Below are 23,016 nucleotides of genomic sequence, written 5' to 3'. Positions count from 1 at the left end.
GGACAGTAGCACCCCCGTACCCCCGCCCGGCTGCCCGCCTGAGGGGACACGGGGCCGGTTCCTCGGGGCGCCCGCCGCAGGTGCCCGCGCCGCGGGGTGAGCCCGGGCCTCCGGCCGCTCCCGCCGGCGCCCCCTGGCCGCCACAGCGCCGCTGCCCAGCCCGCCGCTCCCGGCCCCGCCGCCACCGCCTCCTTTCGGGGCGGGCCCTGGACCCGCCTGTAGGCGTTGGAGGGGGAGAAAGTAACATGGTGGCCGCTTCCTCCCCAAACGGGAGCGGTGACGGGTGCGGCGGCTCCTGAGGCAGCGGCGGGCGCGGGGCGAAGCGGCGGGGCGAAGCGGCGGGGCGGGCGGGGGCGGCGCGGCCGGCGGCGCGCTCGAGGGGCAGGGGCCGGCGGCAGGTGAGCGGCCGCGGCAGGCAGGGAGGGTGGGGAGGAGGGGAGAGAAGAGGAGGGGAGAGGAGGCGACCTGACAGGCGGGAGCGGGGGGAGGCGGGCGAGCCGCCGGGTCCGGCGCCCGCTCCCGCCTAGGGGCGCAGAGCTCGGCGGGGGAACCCCTCTCCTACCCCCGGCTACACGGCCCCTTCCTTCCCCTCTAATGTGTCCGGAGGAAACTGCCCTCCTCGCCGGACAGGCAGGGAGGTTCGGGGTGTTCCCCCGCGCCTACTCGGTCCCTGGGAAGGGCTCCTGCCCTGACCTGCCCCGGCAGAGCTTCTGCGCCGGGGCTCGTCCTTAACCCGCTCTGCGCGGCCGGGAGGGCGGAGGCGCTTTCTGGACTTTTTCACTATAATTATTACCATGATAATTGTTACTTTCCCTGCTCCCGTCGGGCGCGGCCGCCCCACGGGAGCGCGGGGCTCTGCAGCGGCGCAGGTGGCAGGCGCTGCAGGTGAGTCCTGGGGCAGCTCCCTCCTATATTTCTCCATTTTCCTCTCCCTTTCCATGCCCCGGCTCCTCCCCTAACCTCCGGCGTCAGCGAGTTTAACCCTTGCGGTGGTCTGTGCCGAACTGGAGATTGTCGCCGGCTGTTGGAAGGCTGTTAGGATAACAGGGATCGTCCTGACTAAATCACACTGGTGTTTTGGAAGCTAGTCGTATGAATGAGAAATTTAAAGTACTGAAGATGTGAGAACAAGGAAAAGCTAAATGCATAATTTTTAATCAATCGGTATTATCATCTGAGGATATCTCGTGTGTCTTTGCTGCACAGCCAGATAGCCTACGGAGCGGAAAGATCTGGTGATATGCTAGGGCTTTCGTGTGTCAAATGGTGAAAAATATTCGCAGATGCTTTAAATATGATGTAAGCTGATTAACTGTGCTGTTAATGCCAAACACAGTCATCGAAACTGTTGGTTCTGCAGTCTCAGAAGGGATGCAAAAACTGAACAACATTATATAAAATCTAAAGTTAATGTCAATTCTGTACCAATCTTTTTAACACTGTTAAGTCCTCTTGTTAAGATCAAACATGTTGCAGACATGGACTATTGTGCTGCTGTCAAACAGTGCCTGTGGCTAGCCTTTTATACCTGCATGAGGGCAGGACAAACAACAAACAGGACATTTCATTTGACTCTTTTTTATTTTTTTTTTCCCCTCTGATTTGTGTTAGTGCGACTTGTCTAATATTTTCTTGGCTTACTATGAAGTTTTTAGACTTCATAGTAGTTTTAAGTTTAGGTAAATTTGAGCCTGCATATGGGCATGTTAATAAAAAGAGTATTTGCTATTAGTTTTGTTGGCTGTTTCTTCATGTGAACCAAACACAAAGTTAGTAAAAGTTTTCGCATCACTCTTTTTAAGGTGGCATGTTAGGAGTTAGGGTAGTAAATGTTTTGTTCTTGTGGAAAAAAATAATGGTGGAATGCAAACTACTTCATATCTGTTTGGAAAATGAAAGATTTTTTATTTGTATTTTTTCTTTGAAAAGCTGTCATGACCAGACTTAAGTGATTAACCAGACTAGTAATCAGCTGTACTAGCATATATATTTCAAATCCTTTGCACAAAGGACACTGGCTAAAAAACCATAACTGTTAGATAGTTTGTGGATGTTTATGTTATAAATATGACTGTAAGTGCTTTTTAAGATTTTTTAACATTTTTTTAAGAATTGGCTGATACACTGCTTTTTACTATTCCAGTAGATATGAAATGCTAATAGTGCATGTCTGTCTTGAGCAGTACAATGAAGTTTAGTAGAAACCAGAAATATAAATATTTGCTTGCCTACATGAGTTCTGACTTCTGTGTTAAAATAGTTACTGGAACAACTTACACTGATTACTCTGATTAAAATCTCAATGTTTGAATCTTTAAAAAAAAAGAAATCTTACAAGTTAAGATGGGCATTTTCATAAATACTTATAGATACGTATAATGTTACATGTGACTGTTTATTCTTTGGTTAAGATTAGTCCCTCCATAGCCCAAAGTATTGACATCTTTTTGGACCATGTCTTACATATTTGTTTTCTTATTTGAAGGCTGTGTGTGTGATTTCTTTCTGATCAACCTTTACATGGTTTTCATTAAAAACAAAAAACCTAGCTCGAGCAAAATTGGAATATTAAATGTTTGTATGTGTAGCATCCCTCTGACTCAACATATATTTAATTCTCATTTAGAGTGATGGTGCTACATATTGTTGAAATATCGTTCTGGAAGTGGTATCTTTTTAAGCTTAGTTCTTCTTTAGGTCTGCGTTTGACCAATGGAGAATTGATTTTGGAATTCAACCTTGATATGCTTTAAGGAAAAATATGTTCAAGTGTTCATCTTGACATGCCATCTGGGTTTGCTTAAAAATACAGTAGGAGAAAAGTCTCAGTAAAATTTGGTACAAAAGAATATTGAAAAAGTTGTAAGAAGAAGGGAAGGTAGTCTTTTGACTGTTATGTGTAACGGTTAAGCTTTCAGATAGATTTCCATGGTCCCTGTAGGTACAGAGCAGTGTGCATAAAGGCTAGCATGTTTGGTGGCCTTCTTACTGGTTTCATGGCCTTTTGACTGAAATAACAACAAAAAGTGCCTGCAACCTCTAAATCAGGTCTATTTGTCTAAGGGTAGCTTGCGCTGTCGAAGGCTATCTTTTTCTTCCTCTGCATGCTAGTCATCCCAAGGCAAGGATTGCCCACCTTCAGCATGCTGCTTTCTTGGATGATATTCAAAGTACTGGAGATCTTGGCATAGGTGACCTGTAAAATAGTTCTTGGGGGTTGTAGTCATGGTTGCTAAGTTCTTTCCCATGTGACTTGCCTGATGGTTGTCCATACTGCTTATTCAGATGTGTAAAATGAAAATCAGCTTGCCGCGCTTGCATCATGAGACCTGTTTTTCTCCTGTAGTGCTTCAAACAGTAAACTGAATTTTTTAGGGTTTTCTATCTGCTTTGGAATTTCTGGTTTGCTACAAAAATAATCCCTCTATTAAAGTTGTTGCCCATGGTTGTACAGAAATGTGATGCTGCTTCTTTCCCATCTGATAAAAAGGTAGTGTTGTTGGAAATGCAACACCCCTGTAATGATAATGAGAGTGTTTCATTCTGCAAATTTGTGTAGATAAAGGTTCCCAGTTCTCTGTTCTTAGAACCAAAGTGACTTAGTTCAGGAGGGTTTCTGGAGTGTAACATAGTTTCTGGTGCAGTTACTGTTTCATGTTCAGTTAATTCTTGTTCATCTGTCACAAAATGTGAGAATGTAGACTTATTCTAAAGTTTCAGGAGTACAAGTTCGCTGTGCTCTGCATTCCAAGTTCTGTTTAAGCAGAAAGTTTTGTCTTGGTTGGTATCTCACTTTAGCCCTTTCTTTCTGCTTACAGACTTTTTGAGGGTATGAATGTAGTCCTAATGTTTACTGTTTGCTTTGGCAGGCAGGAAACTTGAAAAGAGTTTTCAGAATGACTAAGATTATGATTATGGTCTCTGTTTAATCATGCAGCTATTTTCTATATTTTCTTCTTTTTTTAACAGCATCTCAGAGTTGTTGATCAAAAGAACAGTAAAAATGTACCCACAGTTTCTTGCTGAATGTTGGCTTGCATTTCATTAAACATTCCATTTGCTTTGTTTCACTTAAATGCAGTGGGCCAGTTTTGCCTTACTCTGCTTTCATCTTTGCATTTAGTGACACTTCAGTTCCTTTCCTTTATTCTCAAAAAGTCTCTAAAGAGACTTGATGCTTTTCAAGCAAAAAACAAGCGCCTGTGTTCCTCTGCCTAAAAGATATTAAAAATAGTGGATTAAAATAAAGGATTGATGTGCAAATTAAGTTATTCTCTTCTAGCAGCAAAAGCTGAGTTTACAGTTACAAGTATCCAAAGGCATAGAAACTTTCATCATCTTGAAATGGAAGTGTTTCGCAGTTGTGAACAAAGGGCAGGTATACCACAAAATCTAATAATTTTTTTACCAAAGAGGCAAAACCCCTGATATTCTTGATTTTTCTCTGAACCAGCTCATTTCAATGGTAGTTTTTGTCTTTATAATTAATTTCAGCCTTTGATCAGTAATGCATAAGCTGAAATCTCTCTTCTGATGCATTCTTCAGTGCTGCTCTTCTCTTTTGCACATCTTTGTAATGTAGAGGAGTCGACTGCTGAAAGCAAGATTTTTTTTTTTCTTCCCTGTTGAGCAACCCAGTGCTGCTGTTCCTGGTGTCACATAACATGGCTCCAGCCCTCATGTCTGTTCTCTGGGGAAGAAGCTATACTCTCAAACAGATAAGAAACCTGACATAGATTGAAGTCTTGTGATTAAAATATCCTTCTGCTTTGTCTACATAATGTGTATATTTTTCTGCTTCAGGAAGGGATAAAGACATGGGAGAAAGAGAACACAGCTAGAGAGCAGCTACTTATGAGCAGCATATGAAGAAGAAGTTCGAGGACTTAATTAATGTTTCAGGAAATTCAATAATTCAAGGCACGTGTAGTTTTATAGTTAAGCCCTGAAGCTTCTGCAGGATATCCATCTTGGTCTAAGACAAGGTTATAGAAAGGAAATATAAAGTAAAATGCTGAGTCACAGCAATAGATTATTCATTTATTTACTCTAGTCATCAAAAGGGACTATTTCAAAATATGGAAACTGGTGTGGCCAGTTCTCAATAGCCGATCAGTCTGCCATCCTTGGAAATAGCAGCAGCAGCTTGCCTACACTACAGAGTCATTTGTACCCGTGCTTTCACAGCTGAACATGAAATTTCATAATTACATTTTAAGTAATTAATGATTCTAATGAGAATGTAAAATTCTGGTTATCTAACTGGAAGTGGCTGAAAATTGTTGTATTTGCAGGTAATATGACCTTAACTTTGCTGAGGTGTATTTTTTCACAGCATAGATAATACCTTTTGCAGGTTTCCTTGAAACAAATCCTAGAAAATAAGCTGTGTCTTTGCCAGAGGAAGTGTTTTCAAGGAGATGAAAGAAATTGAGAAATATTTAATGTATGTAAAACATATGTGTCTTGTACCTGTTAGGGTGCTAAAGCTGCCAGAGATGTGACTGAAGAGCAATATTGGCAGAAGTTAATTTTAGCCCAGGGAGACTCAAGTTTCTAGGCTTTCTTCTTCCCCTGTTATCCACCTCCTTTTTTGGGGGTAATTCTCAATGAAAGCCTAACTTTAGGTGCCCTCAATTACTAGCTGAAGTTCCTCTCCCAGTTCCTGCAGAAGGAATATGGGAAGGCTAACCCTATGAAGTTCAGTTTTCTGAACAGGTACCACATACATTTAAGAGAAGAATTTGTATTTGGCAGGAGGAGGAAGAGTACAAGTGCTTTTATTGTAAGGTTTCAAAGTAATGAAATCACTGTGATGTGACTTGCTTGTGCTTGGGAACAGTTTGCCTCTTATAGGTCACATCCGGGTTTGTTTTCAGTTCTTAATATTCAAAGGTTAGCAGGACATGAAAGATAAAACTTTGTAACTGCATAAATGTGTTACTATTTTCTCAAAGTTTTGTTGAAACCAGAAAAAGCAAGTGTATATGTCTCCTGTACAATGTTTATTTGACTCAAAGTGAATTCTTGAAGTTAGAAATCATCAGTGAAAGAATTGAATTTTTTCTAGCCTTAAAATCTTGCATAACCTTGGGGATACATCCTTCCTTAGCTTTTTTCTTTTCACTTTTTGTTATGTCTTAGTAGTAAAAAAGTAAGTAGTAATTTTCCCTGTGCAAGACTGTTCATTTTTTTTGTGAATAAAGTATAGACATACCACTAAAGTTTTCCAATACTAATCAACAGTGTATGCAAACCTGGAGCTGTACTGATATAAGAAAATCTCAAGACATAAGTAGAACAGATTTTGCAAACAAAAAAATTTTTTACTAGTGGTGGTGTACTTTCACAGGGGCTTATATTGGAATTCTGAAGAACAGAATTCTTTTGTGGACTTCTGGCTATGCTACTATAATTCTAGTGATAAACCAGATGTACCTAACACACAATAAAGGGAGAAGTATGTAGTTCAGGATTGAGTAGATGAAATAGCAAGTTCACCTTTGAAAAAAGGCATGGTACACAAACTTTCTTGAAAGAAATGCATACTTTCTTAAAAGGCATTTCAAACTCTGATACATATACTTTGCTGCATTTTTGCTTTGAACTCTGTTTGTAAAAATCTACTCGTAAGATAATTATATGTAAATGCCTGAAGTTCTTTTGGTCTATGATGACTCATTCACTGTGAACCTAGTGGCTAATGTGATGTTTCAGTTTATTTTAAAGAAGAACAATTCCTGTTCAAAGACATTTACAGATTTTCTTTTTTCTTCTGTGAGATTCAGATGTACAGTGTATGTACTATACATCTCAAAACCTCTTCTTCTTAGGCTTTTTGATCCAGCTGATTCTGCTAGGAATAAAAGATCTTACTTACTCAGTCACTCCTCTAATTTTGAACTGTTTTTCTATTTATATTAGTAGCCAGATGATTCACAGATCTGAGGAGGGAAACTGCTTTGATCCTCAAGTGTCTAATTGTCTGTTGTTCCTTTTTAAAATTCTCACCATTAACTAGCATGCTTTCTGGTTTGAATGTCTGAGTTGAACTACTTTGCATTTGCGTTGTCCAGGTTGTTAAGTGTAAAAGTAATGTCACTCCATATATATTCCTACTCCCATTGTCTATATGGAGCATTGATTCTGCCTTAGACCTGGCAGAGGTTAAAAAAGAGTGTAAAAGATTAAAGCTATCACAGAGGACAGGCTTATGCTCTCTTTTTTTGAGCAGGGACTGAAATGATGCTAGCCCATCTCTAAGGTAAATCTTCTGACTCCACAACTGTCATCCCGCCTGTCCCTTCCTTGAGCGAGCAGTATAGTAAAGTGTACAGTGGAGCAGTACCACAGCAGGAAAATGAGGACATTCCACTGCTGAATGCTTGGGAGCACATTGTGAAGGCTGGGATAGGTGTCTGGTTTTTTGCTGGTTTTATTTGGTTGGTTTTTGTTTGGGTTTTGGTTTGGCGGGGGAGGGTTTGAGGGGTTTGTTTTGGTGGTTTTGTTGTTTTGGGGCTTGGGGTTTTTTTGGTTGGTTTGGGGTTTTTTTGTTTTGTTTTTTTGGAAAGGAGGAAATTGTGAATTCCACTCCACCCTGTGCAGAAAAATGAATGTACGGCGTCTCAAACTTTTTGTGCATGCTACAGCAAATGAGCATTGGGACTATGCTGTTCTGTAAGTTGTGTGGGATCAAATAATGGAATTTCAAAAAAATTTGGAAAAGTCTGAGATCAGTTCTCTAAGAAAATCAAATTAATTCATTCCTAAATGGTTAAATTGAAAATAGAAATGTTAAAATAGCGAATTGTATTAATGATAGTCACAGCCCACTTTAGGAAAACAGGGGTTTTTATTTTAAACATATTACTAAATCAGTTACTAAATCCAGAAATATATTGTATGCCAAAAAGTTAAAAAAACCCACAAAAACATAAAAACAAGTGTGAAGAATATTTTAAGTATAAAGACAAAGGCATGTGTTAAATTATTACAGCAATTAATGGCATGCTCTTGACAATGATTTGACTTCTACTGCCTAAAATTTCTGCAGTTTATCCTAGAAAATCAAGTTCCCTGTAACTGTTTTGTCTGAGAATTCTGCAGTGTGTTGAGTAATACAGTATTGGTATTTTGAGTATCATATGGTGATATTAAAAGAAGGCTCAAAATAGGTGTAATGTCAGACTTCACATTTATCATGTCTGGTATGTGTTAGGACTTCATGACAGAGAATCACAAGCTTGCTACCCTTGATAGCTTTTCTTCATGTTTGAGGAAAATATTTATTGACACATATGTCTGTATAATTAGTATACTGCTGCAGCTTAAGACCAAAAGCATATTCAAAAGAATATTCTAACTGCTGTCAAATGTATGCTTTGGACTTAATTTTAAGACATCTTGGCAAATTAGAGTTTCTTAATGAGGAGTTGGCAAGGGGATTAAAAGACAGACTTCTGATGTGTTAATAAGCTCCCACCAAGCTTGAAAAGCAGCTGAGGAAGAATGAAAATGCTGAAGCCAAGTGGTTTGAGGCTGGTTAACATAGGCCAACCAGAAATGGGAATCATACCTCTTGATCGAAACAAGAAGAGCTCAGTGGGTTGGGGATAGGCTGCAGGGCTCTGAATGTTTCGTTGATGTAGCCTGTGTTTGGTGTGGTGAAGCTGTCAATGAAGAGACCCACAGAAAAGAAAGATGCCTTCCTGCAGTGGTGTGGTTTTTTTTACCGAAATATAAAAATGAGGAAAGTTGTGTTCTTCAAAACCAGTGAGAGGGTTTTTTACTCTGGTTTTGTGGAGCCCTTAGATGATGATTTTAAGTCACATATGGCTGATTGTATTGTAGATGGCTAGCAGAATTCTAGTCAAACCATGATTCTATGATCTGGCAAATCTCTGTGGAGATTCTGGCAAAGTAATTTCCATGTTAATACTTCAATGCTTAGGAGAGAGAGCAATAAGAAAGAGAATATCTCTGATTCTTACAGCTTACTTGGAGTAACCTCTTAAGTGAATTTGAAGCGTTCTTTCTTCTCTCCTTTGTCCTCTGAAAACCAAATCCTAGTCCCCAGTCATCCCAACCGAAAAAAGGCACCAAAATAACTACAAAAAGCAGTCTTGGAGATTTGGGCTCCAAGAAGAAGTTTAGCCACTGCACTTTTTGTCTCTTGACTTTTTTCTTTGCTGTTTTGTTTTTGTTTCAGGCTACTATATTTGGCTTTTTTCCAAAGGAGTTTCCAATTACAGAAAGAGTTCTCTAACAAAGAATGTTTCCAGGGCAGCAGATGTTTCACTCATTACATAATACTGAGCATGGCTAACCTTTAAAGCTTTCCGCTGGGGCAGTAAGTGCATTTTATAAAGTACTTTTCTTGCTCTGAGAACTATGTTGTTGTTGTTATTGTTGTTAAATTTTCTCTTTTGAGCTATTTTCTTTGCAGTCTTTGGAGTAGTTGCCATCTTCTGTTATGTGAAAGGACACTTTGGGTATAACACTGATGAAACAAGATTAAACTGGTTTATTAAATTAGTATAGCTGGACTGCTTGCTGATTATCATTCTTTCTGTCTCATATCTTTTCCATTTCTGTTTTCTGTTCTTGGCAGTAGAACTTAGTTTGCTGGTATCAAACTTGCCTTCATTGGTTCCAGCTTCTTCTCAAGACTGTGAAGGTCAGTTCAGAATTTGAGTTTTGACCTCACATATCTATAAGTGCTCCAGTTTTTATACCATTGGACAACTTGAAATTATTGTTCAATAGGAAAAATTAAACTGTTGAATATTAATAAGATAGCAGTAGCCTGGATGGTCTGGAGTAGGTTGGGTATTTCTTAGATTTAGGGGATTTTTTTTTGTTTAAATTTGTTTTCTTGTAGCCTTTTTTGTTGTTTGTTTGTTTGTTTTTTGTGGTAGTGGGGTTTTTGGGGTGGTTCTTTTGTTTGCTTTGTTTTTTGGTTTGGGGTTTTATTTTCTCAACTTAGAAATTTTTCTGAGGTGAAAATTTTCAGACCTCTGCATGTCCTGGATTACAGTGTCCATTAACTTAATGATATTTTTAGTCAGTTTTAATTCATGAGTAGCTATTCATCTTGCTGTCACAAAACTTTGCTTCTGAAAGCTTTATTGTGTTTGATACAGGCATTTATATAATCACGTCATTGCCCCACTATTTTGTAGGAGTGCTAACTGGTTTTGCTGGCAGTCAGAAAAAAATCAGATTAAAAGCACAGTTCCACTTCTTAAGACAGAATCTTAAATTGTTAGTAGATTGCTTTTCTATCTGATTTTGATTTATTAAACATAAACCTGAAAAATTATGGCTAGTTTCCTCTTTGATCATCTTTGTACACAGGACAAGAAAAGAAATGCAAAGAAATTTCAAGGTAATGGGGAACAATAATATATTTTAGGGCCAAAGTGCTCTCCACCTTTTGTAAAACATGTCTGAAAAGCTGTGGGACTTCTCAGTAACAAAATTGATGCAAAAGTGGCAAAATGTATATGATTGAGAAAACTAGATATTTATTGCTATGTCATTAGCACTTCTTACAATACTGAATTTGCAGAGTCAGTTTATTTCATCTCCACCTCCTCTACCTGTGATGTACACTTTTGCATCATCTCCAAGCAATTTGGAAAGGAAGTCTATACTGGAAGAACACAGACACCTGTTTCCCATTATATGAATCGTGTACTTTTTAGTGGCTCTCATGAAAATGTTAGTAACAAGTTGCAAAAAAGGGACACCAAATACCTGTCCAAGTTTTTAAAAACAATTGTTTTCTTTGGTCATTGTAGGAGTAACAGATGAAGTGTGAAAAACATCTTTGCATTTCTCACCTATGGTGTTCTAGGCTTTGGTGTTTGGGTTCTAACCATGGCAATTTGATGTTAAGATTTGTTTATTTAATCAATTTATATCATACAGATTTTTTCAGTATTAACTGTATTAAATATGTTTGACGTACCAAAAGCTTAATGCAGAAATTATTTGGTTCTCAAACATGCACAGTCTGCAGAACTCAGCTGTTCTGAGAACTGTTTTCTGTACGAGTAGAGGGAAAAAAACTGCTGTATCATCAGATTTTTTTCAGGCTTAGTGGCTTTGCTTCCATGGGAGTTGCTTACCTGAGGTGATTTGCTGTGATACTTCCTACTGTAGTCGCCTGATCAGTTTGGAGTGCTTTGGAAAACTTTACCATGAAGCCTGGTTACATGCTTTTTATGCCTGGTTTTTGTGTTCATATACAGTCAGAAAGCAATCTGGTACACAAACAGCAGCTGCAAAGTCAACGTTTTTTTTCTTTGCATATGTTCAAATATGCAACAATTTAGCTATCTGATGCAAAAAGCCAGTCTAGATTATTTTCAGTACCAGACCTGGATACAGGTTATTTTCTGGATGAAGTTCAATTAATTCAATCCTAAATCATCCTGTAGGAATGCTTCATTAAAATGTAATAGGCAAGTCTTTTATCTTTCACCTTGTCCTTAAGTTTATTTTTCCAGTGTTAGAGGCCTCTGTAAGATAATCACCATGTAGGTTGTAATATTTTTTAGTTGTGCAACTACTATATTCTCCAGTGTTTACTTGAGAACTGCTAGGAAGGAAAGGTCCTGTATTTGCATATTTGTGTGTTCAAAATGCAGGTGACATCCAGCCATTCCTGTTCCATAGCTGGTTCTGTTAAGATAGGCAGAAGGTGGGCAGTTCATCTCTGAAGTTATTTTTGCAATTCTGGTTTTTCTAATCCTGAAGTAATTTAGCCAAGTGACTGTAGCTGTTACTTTTTTAAATAATTTTCATAATAATCTGATAATGCAATCCAAAAAACAAGGTCTTTAAAAAATTTATAGTAATTTTTTTCTCTTGCTATTGACTGACTGGCTAATAATTTGTGAACTACTTTTTTTTCTGTTTTAATCCTGTTCAGTCCTAATGGTATGCTGGAAGTAATCTTGCCTTACCTTGTCTTTTGTTAAGGTGTGCATATGTTTATGTGTGTATATATGGATGCATTTTATGTTCTTACACATTGTAAAACATGCTTCAGAGAATTTACCTATAGATATGTCCCTGTGACTTCCCTGTGTGCTGCAATTGCCATTTTAAGTGTTTGATAACTTCCTTGCTCAATAATTCCTCCTGAACTCACTTAATGTTGTGGGATAGTCTAGTTTATAATATTAAGTAATATTAAGTTGTCTGTAATATGCATGCAAGGTGTGATTTCTGCGGTGAAAATGACATGCATGAGCTGGAATTGCACACTTATCTGAGTAGAAATGGGTTTGCTTAGAAGTGAGTGTGATATGGACAAGCACAGTGATGTGAGCAGCAGCACTGAAAGGTATGCTGGAACAGATGAGCAACTGGACTGCCAGCTGCAGTACTCTCTGGCTGTTAAATGGTAATAGTGGGGGCTGTTTGCACTTGCTGTGTACATTTAAGCCTGTGTGGATACATGAGTGTGTTAGAATCATAACTGGATTTCGTGTCTAGAAAAAAACCCCACCAAATAAAACAGTATATAAAGTTTTGATTGCCAGGTATAGTCCATAGTTGCATTCCTTACTGCTTTTCGGAGTGAAAAACCATCGGAGTGAAAAACTATCGGAGTCAACTATCAACTTCCTGGTCTTGAAATCTAGTTAAACAGAGACAAAAATTGAGGCAACTAGAATAAGAACAACCATGCAGATTTATTGAATGTAGTTAGCATTGAGAATCACCTCACTGTGTTCTGCCTGTTGCTGTGGAATATGGCTAGGAAAGAAAAAAAAAAAAAAAGCTGAAGAAAGCACTATTGTTGATGTATTTCACTGATGTGTAATAGGAATTTCACTAAGGTGAAATAGCATTCCTACAGGATGACTTAGGATTGAGTTAAAATTTAGGATTTTAAAATTTTAAGATTTTAAAAAACTGAATTCATATTATTAAAGCTAACTGCTATATCCAGTAATACAGCCCTTTAGCATTTGTGTTTAGATTTGGTTGTTGTGAGCAGTCCTAGAGACAAAACTTTAATTTAGTGTCTAGATCCTCACTGCTGATCAAACTTGCTGTGTTCAGGCCTTCAGGTTCTGCTTTCTCTTGCCCCATGTGATTAAACTTTATTGTTCTGATTTAGGATCACCTGCTTCTACAAAAATTGGTCTTCTTTGATCATCTGTCATCATCTGTTTCTTGCCGCCAGCTTTGTCATGCTGTTGTCTTTACCACTGTTGCAAAATTCTGCATGGAGCTTTTTATTAAGAAGGCCTGTAGGTCATTGAATAAGGGGCAGCAGTTTTAAACTTAAAGAAGAGGAGTTTAGACGTAGGACATAGGACACAATGAGGCTGGTGAGGTGCAGCTTGCCCAGAATCAGGGTATCCAGAACTGTGGATGCTACATCCCTGGAGGTATTCAAGGGCACGTTGGATGGGGCTGTGAGCAGCCTGGTCTAATGGAAGGTGCTCCTGCTCATGGCAAGGGAGGTTGGAGCTAGATGATGTATCAGGTCACTCTGCTCCCAGCCCAAATAATTTTATGATTCTGGTATTTCAAATGTGTGCAGAAGAAAAGAGTGACAAGCTGAAGGCTTAATGCATCTCAGCTGTATCTCTTTGCTGGGTATGAGTGTGATTTAACTTCTTCAAACATGTATTTAAAGGCAATTACAAATTTTGTTTAAATTTTTTTTCTCTTTTCAGCTTGAACAGAAAGCTGATACTGTTTGTCTCAAGAAGTACCTCTTTCTTGTTAATGTGCCTGTCTGAAGTGTATGTGCATACTGTAAAATTTTTTTTATGTGTTTTACGGCACACTTCCAAATTCACTGAATAAAATAAATTCTGCACTGGTTGTTTTGTTATAAAATAAAGATTTAGCTGGCATCAATCAATATTCTTTTATACAAAGGGAAAACACATTGTTCTTCCCATTCCTTCACAAATAGTGCTATTTAATCTCAATACAAGATAAACAATGGTCTGTGTGAATAAAGAATGATATATCTCTCTTCTTTAGCACTCCAGGGAAAGTTTCTGTATTTTCAGAATCTGTGTACCCTTCTTCTCTTCTGATTAATTAATTGGAAATAATAGAGAAGACTTGGTCACATAGCTGTATTTCTGTGTTGAGGAGTGAGATGCCTGTGGTAGTCATTGTTTTGTCTACAAAGTTTTGCCTAGGGCAGTGTTTGAGAAACACAGTAATGCTTCTCTTACTCAGATGGTAGCCAACACGTTTTCCAAGTCTTGCAGATGACCTCCTAATGCACTGTCTTCTATCTATCCAGTAATGTCATTCTGTCTTAAATTAGTGTAGTAAATTCAGTGTTTTCAGTGAATTTAGGTCAGTTCATTTTAAAAGTAAATGTCAGAGCAGAGTGCGTGTGCATTTTTTAAACTTCTTTACTGCCAATAGCCAAGTATAATTCTCTTGCTAAGTTAAAGAATTGTACAGAAGTCCTGAGTTAATTTTAACATCTGCCTTGCTTGAAATTCTAGCTGTAGAGGCTTTTGACAAAATAGATGTTTCAACCCCAGTGAATAAAAAGTGCTGAAGTTATTCTTTGGTCTGGAATAAAACTCATTTCCTGTGCAGTCGGGTTACAAAAATATTTCTAGTTATGAAGGAAAGAACTCATCTTTCTAACTTCTTCAGTCATCTGTGTATGCATGTTACAGGCTTCCACATAGCAAGTAGTTTGTAAGTAGTAGTTTCCACACGCATAGTAGTTTGTGGGTGAGGTCAGTATGTGAAAGAAGATGCGAGTTTAATAAATTGCAATGCCATGTATTAGCCATTAATCACTTACAGACGTTACTACCTTTTCAGGTAGTAGAGTGCTTAACTGAAGTGGAAATACAAGACTTAAAGACCAACTTGATTTTTCTGAGTAAAGCTATGCTAGATGGCCTCCTGAGCCCTGTGCTGGTTTTCTTGAGAACACATAAGGTTAGCACTCCAGTTAGAAGTGAACTGAAAAAATACCCCTTGATATCCACACACACTTTAGATGTAAGTTTATTTTGTTGGTTTTGTGCATTGAGATAACAGCATTTGCAACACTTCTTTCCAGGAGCTGAAAGGAATAAGCAATACTCAATGATTTGCCTGCATATAGGCCTTAAAACCACCTATTTCTGAATCCAGGTCTTATTCTGGAGTGGATATATACATAGAGTTTTCCAAGAATGCCGCCTTCTTGTTATTTGAAGGTGTTATTATTTGTATGGAAATTATCAGATTGGTGTTTGTAACAAACCCTTTCCCTTGGTTGCTTCTGTATGCAGTTTCGCAAAGCTTATGCTTCCTTTTCTCTAGGACACTTGTCAAAAACTGTACCATTTTCTGTAGACTTATGCTGACTTTCTAGCCTAATTTTAGAGGATAATTTGACACTAAATACCTTTTTAGAATTTAACTGAAGCTTTAGAGACTAGTAAAGAACTGAAGCAAGTTCTAATGTAGTAATTTTTTTGAAAAAATAATAAAAATTATTTTTATAAAAATTGAATCCTTTTCACCAAAGCAATTTCCCTATGAAACCTCTCCTTAAGAAAGTTCCGTGACCTTTGTAAAGATAACAGCAACTTAACTACATTTTTGCTAGAACTTTATGAAGAATTATAAAATTGCATTTTGATTGTGAGAAAGACTATTATGTTCTTAAAGCAGCCAACCTTAAGTGAACTGTGGGAGCACACTTTGTCATGTTTCTGGCATTTAGCACTGAAAATATGTTATTTTCTTCAGTGCTGCATATTTTTGCTAAACAAATCTTGTCTTAAGCTAGATGTACTAAGTGCCTTAAAGTGTGGTCTATGCTGGCTGGTTTTGTTTTCCATCTACAAAACTAATTACTGCCCATGGGAATTCCTTTTAGAGGAACATGGAGGGGGCGTAGTGGGTTAAAAGTGCATCTTTTATTCTGAATACATTTTTCTTTTTTTTCCCTTCCTTTATTTAAAAAATAATTTTGTTCCTAAACTGCTCTCAGCAAGCCTTCCTATTGTGGATTATGAATGAATTGGAAAGCAAACTTCACTTAAATAGTTTTTTTCATAACCTGTGTGGGTCCATATGGACATTGGGGTTTGAAATTCCTCGAACACTACTGCTCAGGTTCTTAAAATGGAATTCCCAATTTTTGTTTTCAGTTTATTTAGCTTAAAATAAGGTGTCTTTGTAGACTTCAAAACAAGATGTTTAATGGGACTTGCATGTTTACTTTTTTTCCAAGACATCCTGCATTGTCATTGTGCAACCTGAAGGTAGCAGTTTTTAATTTTAGAATTGTTTTTGTATTTAAGTTTTTAACTGCAAGGAAGCACACTATTGTGTGTTACAATAGAAATATTTTCTAAGTGTTGAGGTTTTCTCTCAGTCTTGTGATGTACTCATGCTTTCTATGAGCTGTGCTCATAGAAAATGGAGGGAGGACAGTAGCTTTTGAAGTTCTTCTTGGGAAAAGTTGCTTTGATAAAACTTAGAATAGATGGGCTCTTAGAAGAATATTTGTTCCCCTGTGTATTAAGAGGAGCAGTGTTCATACTTGTTCTTATGTGATCATCACAAAAATAATGGAAAATAATAGTGGATTCATTTTGTTCCCCATAAGTCCTATGGGTTTTCTTCCTGCAGTTCAGAAGGCAGAGTATTCTTGGACTTGGTGAATTCTGCTGTTTCTATTTGTATTGGTGGCTGTCTGCTAATTCTTTGTCTATTTATGTTTCTAAAACTGTTGCATTAGTGAAGATCACTATCACTTAATTAAGAGCTATTACTTTCAGGCCTCTTTTGAGTGAACCTGTTTCTTTAAGTCTTTTTTGAAACTGGAGAACAGATTCCTGAAGAGCTGACTTGTAGTGCTTATTTGAAACCTTACTTATCCTTGTGGAAAAGGAACTGTTTTGAGAGACTCAGAACATTTGGAAAAACTCACTAAATGTGCTGACATAAAAACTTTTGTGCCAAGTATCTCAGCTGAATTGTCTGGTGACTCTGACTTTTGCCTGCCACATATTACACGGAGATTCTATGAGGTAAAACATAGCCATGGCTAAGAGAAAAGGGTAATGTACACAAGGAGATACAAGTGTATGCTCCTTAGCAGCTAATTTCTACAGTTTTATTGATCCCCACTGATGAAAATTTAGCGGTGGATTCTCTTAATTTGCATTCTAACTTTCTGAATCTTTGTATTTACTTTTTCAGGTGCTTTTAAATTGTCCTCCATGTGTTTTCCCAAGAAAGTTTTCCGTTTAAAGCATATTTGAGGATAACAGTGCAATTCCAGGAACTTGAGCTGTGATTAAAAATATAAACTCTTGTGAGGTTTTTGATGTATGCTGTTATTGTTACTGTTTGGGTTTTTTCCTGCTCTGTGTGCTAAAAGTGAGTGTAGGCAATCATTTTAATGCTGCATTGAGAGAGCATGATACTGAGCTGTGTGAACATGACCCAGTTAATAAAAGGCTGGAACATTTAAAAAAGGTTTTGGGTAAAAAAACGCAAAAAAAATCCAGGAGGATACCAACTGTTGCTGTTTTTATCAGCTTTTTCCAGTAATTAGATTTCAATTCAAATGGTATTTTACAGATTGCAAGGTATTCTAGCTCAGGACTTTATTTTAAGAGGAGCAGGGAGTGGATGGTTTATTTCTTTATTTCTTTCTTTATTTTTATGATTCAGCAAACAATTCCAAGCATCTGAGAGGCAAACTGAAACATCTTAGACTTCACAGTTTTATGATTAATCCAGTGCAAGTCAGTGCTGCTGCTGAAAGGGTCATACTGCTACTGCTTTTTTGCTGACACAGGCAATTGCTGAAGAGCTGCTCTAGTTGAACACTAAGTCTCTCCCAGGTTAGCATTCAGTCAGAGCAATTTCTTGTTCCAGTTCATGATATGGCCACACAAACTATAGTTCTGGACAGAAGCGAGGGTGGAAACAAGCGGTGGCAGTGAGAGAAGGGACCTTTTAACTGAAGACCAGTTTATAGAGATGAAGTTCAAGCCACTCCCCCTGCATTTCTTCTGACTTGCTTAGCTGTAAGGCACTTTATTGCTGGTTTCTTGCTTTTTATGACAGTAAAAGTAAACTCAGGCAAATTTGTACCTAAAGGTGATAGGAGCTTCACAGGTAGCTGTGGCTCTGGGGTAATTTCTTTGTTCTTCAGGAGATGTAGGCACTTGAAGAACAAGGAAATGATGACCTGACGCATAAACCTTTTATTATTCCTGTTGATATGGCATCCACATGTTTTAGGCATAAATCCAGTCATGTAAATGACTGTCCCTTGGCCTTCTCCTTTGCTTGGGAGCCAGTCTTCTCTGTCTCTGTATGGATTGCCCTACAAAGCTGTTAGGCAAAGTGTTTAGAGAACATTGTAGCGGCAGTATGAAAAGTATTATGGAAAAATATTTTAAAAGGTGCAGGTACATTTCCTTTCAGGTGTGAAGGGATTTGAAAAATTGTTATTTCAGTGTAATAAAATAAAAACTGTAGTCAGAATATAGAGGTACAACAAATTTACATGAAGTTATTTCCCTTCCCCTCCCTGCTTTCATCTCATGCTACAGTAGCTTACAATATAGCATTGGGCACAAGTTGCATAATCTTACGCTAAAATTTCTTAGTAAATATGCAGGATGGATTACTGATTTTTGCCTCAGATGAGTATTTAGTACACTTATTATCAAAAGTCTTAGAAGACTTGTGTGCTGTGAAGATCGAAAATACCTTTTGAATATAATGTTAGTAAGAAAGAGCAGGATAAGAACAGGAGAATAAATCAGGTTGCATGGAACAATGTTACATTGCCTTCATCAAACCACCTTTCTTTCAGCAGAGGCAAGTGTTTCTGCAGTTTCTGCAGTTAGACTTGGGCATTCTGAATACAAGAAACTTCTCAGTGTTGGTGCACTAATTATTTTGGTGGTAATACCCACAAACCACTGCTTCTTGGTAGGTAGGACCTTGGCAGCTATGGCAGTCCCGTTTTCAGAGACGGGAACCAGACTTCCGTTACTCATTAGCTTTTTATGTGGGATTCCTGGAAATCTGGTGATGGAAACAAAGAGATCCAGAAGAATGTCATACTTAGCTTCCTGAAGAGGTACAACGGTATTCAGGCTCATTGCTTGATTGCTACTGTTTAAATATGTCTTACTCATCTTGTGAAAATAAAAGATTTAATGGGATTTGGGTGCTTGAAATTGTACTTGAGGTAGTTGAGCATAGGCTGTCAGCTAGGTTTGTTCTTAATAGAAACTTATGTTTCACTGCTTTAACATTATGTGCTCAGTGAACATTAGTGGTGTTTAGAGAACAGCGCTTTCCAGATCTGGAATGTGCAGCTGAGCAGTGATGTGTACTTTCTGATCAGCTGATGAAATGTGGGTTTGGATGTGTGATTTTTGTAAATGACTTCCAGATGTTACAGTTGCCAGCTGAGTGTCTCAAGACTGGACTGTTAGGTCTATGTTATAAAACAAAATGGATGAATTATGCAGAAGATAAAGTGGTGAGCCTGTACTTGCAATTGTTCTGTCTCTGTCAAAAAAAAAAAAAAGACAAGGTGATTCTGTGGTCATATTGCTCACAAGCAATGGCAGAAAAATATGGATGCTCTTAGACTGGGATGCCTACATGAACGTATAGCCCGTGAAGAGCTTGGACAGTCTAATAGATAACACAAAGGAATTTTATGTGTAGCTGAAGTGTTAAGAGCTTTGAGTTATCCTGTATTTCACTTAAACTCCTTGTGCTAAAACATTACAGTTGTGGTGTTAGAACTGAAATCTGATCTCCCGCAGTATCTTTCGGTATCTTTTTTGTACAGCAAATGTCAAAGTTCGTTTTGCAGTTTCCATAGAATTTTCATGAACTCTGTATATAACTCTGTATTTTTCTATTTGCAAAAATTTTTTTCAAAAGTTCTAAACACTCATAGTTGCTGGGAGAAGGGTTTGAGATTGAAAGCAGAGTTTGATTTCTCTCTTTCTTTTGCCCAGGAGTACTGACGTAACCATGATAGAAGACAAAGGTCCGCGAGTGGCTGACTATTTCGTAGTGGCAGGGCTCACTGATACAGACACCGCAACCCTCCTGGACCAGGAAATCAGCCGACATGAAACGAAGTCAACTGGTCCCAAGGCTCCAATTACTGACATTGCTGTGATAATTAAATCAGCTGGTGAAACTGTCCCAGAGGGATATACCTGTGTTGAGGCCACCCCTACAGCCCTCCAAGCCAACTTAAACTATGGGAGTCTAAAGAGTCCTGAACTTTTTTTGTGCTACAAAAGAGGCCGGGACAAACCACCTCTTACTGACATCGGGTGAGATTTCTATTGCAGTTCAGTTCCTCCTTCAATAATGATAAAATCTTACTCTTAATAGATGATGGTGAAAACAGATGTGAAAAAACTTCTTAAAAGGTCCTCTTTGAATCTGTATTCCTGACTGTGTCTTTCTGTATTGAATACATTGAACAAAGTGTCAGTCTTCTAGTGAATTTGTCTTTTTACAATTAATGATAATGTTGTAATTTAAAAGATGGGAGAGAGAGATGAAGCTGATAAAATATGAGAAATTAAGTTCTCTGCTGCAGTTTTGTGAAAGATGATTGAATAACACAGAATTAATTTATAGAAAATATGTAGTCCAAATCCAGAAACATTAACATGCTGAAAATTATGACTTCAGAAGTCAAAAATTATCACTTTGGAATTCACTTTAATGCTTATGGTGAAAGATATAACTTAAAAATATATAAGGACATTGTAGAACTACTGGGGATGTAATAAGAAAATAGAGCCTGGTTGTGGGGTGGTGTTACAATTATGGCAAAATAAAGAATGTGTATTTTTCTCCCTACTTAGTTATTAAATAAATAGTAGGGAGTAAAAATCATGCATCTATATATATTCTATAATACTTTTAGTTATTTTCATTTATAAACGTAAATGCTTTGGCTTGAAGCCTACATACCCTGTTTTTGACTTATAATTTATGTGCTTACTGACAAACAGTGTCCAGTCATGGGGAGACTGATAGTGTAATCTAAATAATGAAAGCAGCTTCATGGCAAGACAGTTCACTCCTAAGGATTATAGTTTGAGTTGCATAATTAAGCTGGTACATTCTAACTTATGTTAATCTTGGTCATCTAACCTGCATTCCAGTAGGTGATTTTTAACCTAATCTTTTCCCATGTGTATGACTGGCACTGCAAGAAGAGACACTACAGTGTGAAGTTACATTTTGTCTGATTTTTTGTACTTCATTAAGTTCTTACAGAAGGAAGAATTTCTACAGGGAATGTTTCCTCAAAGGAAGTAATGAAAAATCAGTCTTCAGCGTGTGCCTTTAAGGAAGCAGCTTGGCTAGCATATGCGTATTTGGTGTCTCCCACTACCTTAGGAGCTTGAGTGTTTGGGGAGATTTTGTAAACAAAGTAGGCAAGTAGTTGGCTGAGATGATGGCATTAGGCAAATAGTATTTATTCTGTATTTTGTTGTAGACAGATCTAGTTAGGATGTCACACCTAACACGTTATGGCAGTCTTTTCTCTCTGAGCAATGATGCATATTCTCCCCCTGCTGTTCCTCCTGCTTTGCAACTATGTGCAAGAGATGGGTAGAACAGTCTTTTTTTATTTGGGTTTTTTTTTCTGTGAATTCCATTGTGTTCAGATAAAAGCAGAGTTCAGGCAAGAAATGCATGTCCAGTCTGAAGGCTAATTTATGCTGTTTTCTGTTACTTTGGTAAAGAACCAGTGTGAAATAATATTTTACCTTTCAGCCAGTCTGACATGCTGAGTGAACTCAATATGTACAGGAAGAGTACGTCCCTTGAAATGGCGAGATGTGTACTCTTACGTTAAGAGTTAAAATTGAGTTATGTCACAGTCGGAGCATTCAAATGATTCTTGATGAATGTTTTTGTCTGTCTATGTATTTCTTTCAGTGTTCTTTTTAGGGAAAGTAGTTAAACAAATGCTATTTGGTGAAGAGGGAGATAGGGGTATCCTCTACTGTTTGTCTGCCACTGTCCTTCTGTTTGGTATTTCTGTGTGCTACATCCTCATTCCTTTCTATTTGTCCACTGCTTGTTGAATCAAAGTGTCTGTAAGTTGCTAGAGTGAATTTCTGCTGCAGTTACTTCCTTGCACACAGTTAGGCCATGGATGTTACATTTCCCAGAATTAATCAGATTAATTAGTTGGAAAAAATATTAGTTGGAAAAATAAAGGTTCGTTCCTAGGATAAAAGATCTCTAAGATCCTCTTCCTAAATGTGTCTGTAAAATGTAGTATCTTATATGTCTATGAAATAGTTAATTTACTGTAATTCTGTTGTTTTCTTCACCAGTTTTTTTGCCGATGTTCCAGAAAAAGACAAGAACTGAGATTAGAGATCTGTTTTGGTTATGTGGAGCGAGACTTTCAAACAAAATCTCACTTCTTTGTTTTACACTTCAGTTAGGAATCTGTTAGCACTCCAGCATATATTTCTTACACTGAAGAAAAAACAGACAGAAAAATGTTTTTTTAAAGTAGAAGTGGTTTTGCAATTCATAACACTTGGTATAGAAAAGAAAGAATATCAGACTTCTTGTCTGAAGCGAGGTTCTTGTAATACCAAGTAATGCAAAAGTTAGGTAGCTTGCTTTATGTAAGTAAAGAAATTATGATTTTTAAATTTTTAAAATTTTTTAAAGTGGTATGGGAGGCTTTCATTTGCTTAGGGTTTCTTTGCTAAGGACCTTGTGATTCTATATGTGTGATTTCTGAAAATGTCTGCAGGTATATAATTTGAACAAATTGATGATGATGATCTTCTTCATTAGAGATGTGTTTCAAAAAAGAAAATGAACCCAAATTTCAAGAAGAGTGATAGAAACTGGAGGATGTTCTTAGCAGTCACCGTCTTCAATTGTTCCTTAATCCCACCACTGTGACAAATGCAGCTGGGTGTTTAGAACAGTGTAGGGTAATAATGATGAAGCTAG

The 23,016-nt window shown here is 37.9% G+C and overlaps 1 protein-coding gene across 3 annotated transcripts in view; it reads left to right on the top strand.

The window, feature by feature from the left end:
- The first annotated feature begins 256 nt into the window (after positions 1-256).
- Positions 257-23,016, top strand: part of DENND4C (DENN domain containing 4C) — a 72,146-nt gene continuing 49,386 nt past the window's right edge. Inside the window, exons 1-3 of one of the 3 annotated variants that reach the window (XM_041485520.1) lie at positions 9,317-9,349; positions 9,611-9,676; positions 20,016-20,342. In XM_041485520.1, coding sequence (XP_041341454.1) covers positions 20,032-20,342 — 311 coding nt within the window. In that variant the 5' untranslated portion in view covers positions 9,317-9,349; positions 9,611-9,676; positions 20,016-20,031. Of the gene's footprint in view, positions 399-9,220; positions 9,350-9,610; positions 9,677-20,015; positions 20,343-23,016 lie in introns of those variants that run through there. The other 2 variants (XM_041485519.1, XM_041485521.1) reach the window with 2 other exon arrangements.

This window comes from Pyrgilauda ruficollis, unplaced genomic scaffold (genome assembly GCF_017590135.1).
Source record: "Pyrgilauda ruficollis isolate IOZ18807 unplaced genomic scaffold, ASM1759013v1 scaffold71, whole genome shotgun sequence".
NCBI classification, from domain to species: domain Eukaryota; kingdom Metazoa; phylum Chordata; class Aves; order Passeriformes; family Passeridae; genus Pyrgilauda; species Pyrgilauda ruficollis.
This window is presented reverse-complemented; position numbering and strand designations above follow the sequence as displayed.